General features: G+C 50.4%; 1 protein-coding gene across 1 annotated transcript in view; it reads left to right on the top strand.

Moving 5' to 3' along the window:
* The first annotated feature begins 416 nt into the window (after positions 1-416).
* The window catches only part of CUL5 (cullin 5), a 95,639-nt gene continuing 90,055 nt past the window's right edge, over positions 417-6,000 (top strand). The window contains 2 exon segments of the mRNA XM_038536286.1: positions 417-854; positions 857-883. Of these exon segments, the coding sequence (XP_038392214.1) occupies positions 627-854; positions 857-883 (255 nt within the window). The 5' untranslated portion in view covers positions 417-626.

Genomic DNA, 6,000 nt, shown 5'->3' with positions numbered 1-6,000 from the left:
CAGCGCCAGGCACTCTGGGTTGGAAATATTAATAGTTGTCACTTCTGCGCGTGCAGTGACTCATTCAGTCATTCAGCAAACATCTATTGGACGCCTTCGATGTGCCAGTTCCTACGGACCCAGCTGCCGAACCCAAGCCGAGCGAGCTGTCACAGGCGTCTCCTCTGCACACCCGGGGTCCGGGCCTCGGGTGGGGGTGGCGGCGCGCCCTGCACACCGGCTCGCTGCACACGCAGGGTCCACGCCTCGGGTGGGGGTGGCGGCGCCCCCTGCACGCGCGGGGCCCGGGCCCGGGGTGGGGTAGCGGTTCGGGGCGCAGGGAAGCTCTCCGGTCCCGCCAGCAGGGGGGGCGCTGCCGCCCGCCCGCCCGCCCGCCGCGGCGGCCCGGCTCCTAGGCTCGCTCCCGAGCGCGCCCCCGCCCTCCGCGTCACGTGACGCTGCCGCGGAACCCGAGCCGCCGGGCCTAAGCCGAGCTAAATTCGTTGCGGGTGGCCGCCGCGGGTGGAACCACAAAGGCTAATCCGAAGGATCGGGGGTGCTCGCGGCGTCGATGCTTCCTCGTGCAAGTCAGGTCGCCTCCTGCTGCCTCCTCCCCACTCGCCGCTGCCGACTCCCCGGGCGTTTGCATGAGCTCTTTGGCGTGGGCAAGCCCCGGTGACCATGTAGGGGGACGAGCGAGGCCGCTCCAGTGCCCGGGACGAGGTCAGCGCTGTGGGCACGCCCCCGCGGCGCCCCGTGCACCCCCCGTGCCGGCCCGCGGGCCGCTCGGCTCTGCTGGGCAGCCGGGCCTCCGCCTGGGGCCTGGCCCCGAGCGCCACGAAATCTCGCGCCGTCTCGCGAGAGGCGAAGTTGAAGGAACATGGCGACGTCGAATCTGTTAAAGGTAAGACCCTCCGGCCAGCCCGGGTCGGACTCCGCGGCCGCCGGCGCTGGCTCTCCGGCGGAGGCTCGGTTCGGGTTCGGCGGCCAAGGGTGGGAGGGCTCGGGGGTTGTCCGCCGCGGGGGAGGTCGGGGAAGTGGCCGCCGGCGGCCGGAACGCGGGTCTGTGGCCTTGGGGCCGGGAGGCTCGGACGGTCCGTCCCGCCGGCCGGCGCGGGGAGGGCGGGGAGGCCGGGGGCTGCCCAGCAGGGGCGGGGAGGGCGGGGAGGCCGGGGGCCGGCGCGGGGAGGGCAGGGGCGGGGCGGGCAGGGGCAGGGGCAGGGGCAGGGGCCCCGGAGCCGGGAGGACGGGAGCCCGGCCGAGGGCAGGGGCCCCGGCGCAGGGAGGGCAGGGGACGGGGACGGGGCCGGGGCCGGGCCTGGGAGCCGCTGTGGCCCCGGTGCGGGGTGGGCAGAGGCCCGGGAGCCACCGTGGCCCCGACGCGAGTAGATGCTGGGCGCTCACCCGCTGGGCCGCAGCTCTCCGCGGGCTCCGCTGCTTCTTGCGGCGAGAGTCCCAGGCGAGCGAACCGGAAACCCGAGGAGGCGCTGCCCAGGGGGTCTCGGCCTCGACTGGCCCCCGCCTTCCCCGTGCCTGTGGGCCTCGTCCCGGCGCACGCAACTCCGGGGCGCGCAGCTCGCGGTGCCTTCCCCCGCGCTCGCGCCCTCCCGCTGTGCTCGCTGTGCTTCCCTCGTGGCTCCCAAGCCCGAGTTCCTATTTCTTCTGTTTTTCCTCGGGAAACTACCCCGCACGCAGCCCGAGGGCAGCACGCCGTCCGGTGATGCGGGGGAGGCGCTCCCAGCCTTTCAGAGCTCCGCGCCGCCACCGGATCAAGACCAGGGTTAAAGTTAGTTTTGTGTCTGTGTCAGTGGGGTGGCCCCGGGGATGGAGGCCCAGAGGGGCAGAAAGCCGGGAGGGGAATAGGAACGCAGGGCACAGGGACAACAGACAGAATGGAAAATACAGAGAAGTAGGCTGCAACCTCACGTAGGACTCCTTTCCACTACCGATAATTGCCTAACTGATGGGACTGTTCTATGAAAAGTAGACCGAATTTTACTAATTTAACAGGCAGTCTGTCTTCTTTCAAAAGGAGGAGGGGCTTAGCACGAAACTCTATCTGCCACTTAGAAGCTGTGTGACTTTGGGCAAGTTTCTTAACTTCTCTGTGCCTAGGTTTCCTTAGCAGTAAAATGGCACCATCAGTAGCACCTATTTCACGAGCATTGTTAAGGTCGATGTTAACGTATGTAAAATGCTTAAAACAGTGACTGGCACTGAGTTAGTACACAGTCCCCGTAAATAACCAGGATTACTACCGCGGTGGCTTCTCTGAGAAAACGAATTTAGAACAGGATAGCAAAGTTCTAGTAGATGCAGAGAGAAAACTTGTTTACTTTCTAAAGACTCCTGTTGGAGCTTCTCAGATGTTTACATAAGCAGTAGCTAATGTTATTCATTGAAGCGTTTGAAAAGTAATTGGGTTCCTGATTCGTTGTGATTTTTTTTTTTTTCTTTCTTTGACTTGATTACTTGGATGTAAAGCAAGATCTTTTTCCCTCAAAAATTCTGTCTCAGGAAGGAGCAAGTCACTGTATTGTACTCCATACGAAGCCTTACAAAGGATTGTTTGGAGAAGGTGCACATCTGAAGCTACTTGGGTAAACACTAGTGAGTGCTTACCTCGTGGAGATTATGAATATACATAGCCAACACACATCTATAGAATTAAAGAAACCACTCAAATGTATAGAAAATGAGCACTTAGGACTTAGGTTAAAGAGTTCACAAGGGAAAAAAAAAAGAAAAAGGTCACAAGGATTCAAAAAGTTCTGTAACTCAGACAAATTTTATAAATTAAAGGAAGGTGATAATGCTTTGAAAAAATCAGGTAAATGATTCATTCACTCTAGTGAGCATGAAGACAGATGCCATAGATACACTGGAAAATTTTCGATGGAATTGTTTTATGAGGTGTTGAAAAGGGAGAGAAAGAATTTCTGAATCTTATTTTACATAGTATGTGATTTTAAATACATGTAAATAACGTCCTATAATGGACATTAATCAAAAGACGTTTGATTTTTCTGTCAATACCATCAAAAGCTTACATGTTGAAGATGGCCAGTAAAACTTTTTTTCTTTTTTCTTTCCATATTGGGAATAGGGAGGGGGTTGTCTCATTCATACTTAAAGAAGTAAGTAGCTAATTAAAAAGTGGAAAGTTTGTCTTGGAGAAATGCAATGAGACCCTACCAGGACAGACCCATAACATAACTCATAGAATCACTCAAATTCAAGTCTGGGGATACCTTGAATAAAGATAGAGCTGACAGGGATGCGGCCAAATTAGCCTCATTTGCTTTTTTTGATAGGACTCAGACTGGTTTGTATGAGAAATGCCTTAGACATTATGCAGTTAGGTTTCACAAGAGTATATTTGACAGAATTATCATGTCTTGTGGTCGAAATAGAGAAACGTGGGCTAGATGAGAATATAATTAGAACTGGATTAATTATCATAAACAGCTGTACCTGAAGAAAAAGTGATAAATCATCAACCCTGAAGGGAGGCCTTTAGTGTCCTGCTGAAAAAATAAGTTTTCTTCCTACTTGCCAGTAACTTGGGTGGAGTTAAGTTCATTGAGTTTGTGGATGACAGTTTGGAAGGGTAGCTAATGTGTTACGAAAGATAACAAGATTCAGAACTTTGATAGGAAACTTACAAGTCAGAGAGCAAAGCAATAAAAACCACTTTTTAAATATTGGAATTTGATATAATAATGATTGTATTGTCTATATAAACCAGGTAGATTATGGCTGGATTCTGGAAATCTTTTGATTATATAAAGATTTGTGTTGTATATTTTGTTGTAAATAATGACCAATTGCTTGATCATTGAGGGGGTTTATATCTCCTAAATTTTTCAATATGACTCCTTTAAGTTTGTTTTTAACATGTAATTCTGTGTCCTTTGTTTTACAGTATCTAGGCCTATGTGCTCTTTTTTTTCATTTCTAGCTGAGTATCCTATTCCAAATACCGGTTGTTTAAATCTTGTTTTGCTAGATTTCAACCCCCATTTACTTCTTGTTGCCGTGCGCAGTTCTGTGGATTGAGTGCCCTTCTTCACTCTGTGGTCAGTGCTACAGATTCTTCTGGTTCCCTTCAGTCTCCAGGTGCTTGCTGTGTTCTTCCTCCAGTGCTCTTCAGTCTCTACTCTCCCCAGAACCTGGCAGCAACAGCTCTGTTCTTCTGTTTCAGTCTCCTTCTTCTCACTCCTGAGAGGTCAGAAAGTTCATACATCTCCTTATAGAAACCTGACCTGTGTGGCCTTGTTTCCTCTTGCCCTCGGTTCCCCTGGTTGTCTGGAAGGCAGCCCCCACGGCTGCCTGTGGAGTTCTTCACCTTCTGCCCCAATTTACTGTGTCTCTACCCTCCCCGTACCCCCAGATGCTCATGGTGAAGCAGGCTGCCAATCTCCAGAGCAGTGGCAACTTCCTGATTGCCAAATGAGATTTTTCTCCCATACCGTGATGACCATCTCCACCTCCCTTTTGATTTTTTATGAGATTCTCTCCGTCACGTCCTATCTCTCAGATCACTGGTGTTTTCACTGACCTCCCTCCTCTCCTCCCCAGTGTGATTGTTTCTCAGGAGTTAATCTTCAGCCCTATTCTATCTTTGTACTTCTGTTTCTGGGGCAGTCCGAACTCCCATGATTTCACTATTTTTATCTCTTAACTCTAATCTGAGCTCTGGACCAAAACACAGTTCTGACCATATCACTTTCCTGCTTGGATACCTTTGATAGTTCAAATTCTTTGATATCCTTCCAGTTGGGTCTTCTCCCTAATATCTCTCTGTCTCCCTTACCCCCTCCTTTCTTCTTCCCCCTCTGTCCGCCTCTCACACACACCTGCCTCTACCTGACTGGGTCCTTGTTGGTTCACTAGTATACCACCATCTCAGTATTGGTCTGTTAAAATCCATTTCATTATTAAGACCATTAGCCCAAATTCCTCCCTTTTTAGTTCCCTCATTTGAAATTGTTGCCTACTCTGCACAGGCATAGCACTGCATCTCTTTCTTTTGCTTTATGCCTTACATATTAGTTGCATAGTCTATTTACATATCTAACTCCCCTTCAGGGTCGATTGCCCCATTATTGCAGGGACTTTATTTTATTAATCTTTTGATGCCTTAACCATTAGTTGTGGTGATCACTCATGGTAGGTGCTTCATAAGTGAGTGATAATTGCCTAAAAAGAGAAGTCTTAGGGGATCCCTGGGTGGCTCAGCGGTTTGGTGCCTGCCTTTGGCCCAAGGCACGATCCTGGAGCCCCAGGATCGAGTCCCACGTCGTCGGGCTCCCGGCATGGAGCCTGCTTCTCCCTCCTCCTGTGTCTCTGCCTGTCTCTCTGTCTATCATAAATAAATAAATCTTTAAAAAAAAAAAAGAGAGAGAAGTCTAGTGATATTTCTGTGCACTGTAGATGCTTACTACCTGGTGTTAATTGGTTAAAAGGAGGAATTTCTGGTTCTGTTCCCTTGTAATTAGATCTAGAGAGAGGGAGAGAGAAGAGGATAGAAGTATAAAAACCAGTCCATTAGAGAATCCCAACTTGAAACTGAAATAGGAAGCATGCTGCTGTCTGTTCTCAGTGGAAACTTTATTTTTTGAGAGGGAAGAAAATGGAAATAATAAAGGAGAGATTCAGAGTCTCTCTAGAATTCATTATTAAAATGATTTCATTAGATACATCCTTATTATTCACGATGAACAATACAAGGATGTGTAAAACCTCTGTCGTCTTTGGGAATTCACCATATACTAAAGGAGATTAAAAGGTGCTAATGATTTTCTCTAAGGCAAGAATTTAAGGAGTTTTAGCAAATGCTATGTGGTCCCTCACAGACTGAGGAAATCATTTCTGGTGGAATGATCAAGCACTGGAGCTTGATTTTGAAGACTGGGTAGACTTGTAGGTGGTGATTAGGGTAGATTTCAGTGGGAGTAGAGAGATTAGTTTGGCTGTGCTGGAAGCAGGACTGCCTGCTTCTTGTGAACGGTGTTTCTT

This window comes from Canis lupus, chromosome 5 (assembly GCF_011100685.1).
Source record: "Canis lupus familiaris isolate Mischka breed German Shepherd chromosome 5, alternate assembly UU_Cfam_GSD_1.0, whole genome shotgun sequence".
In the NCBI taxonomy this organism is placed as follows: domain Eukaryota; kingdom Metazoa; phylum Chordata; class Mammalia; order Carnivora; family Canidae; genus Canis; species Canis lupus.
The sequence above is the reverse complement of the archived record's forward strand: the minus strand, read 5'-3'. Positions and strand labels throughout refer to the sequence as shown.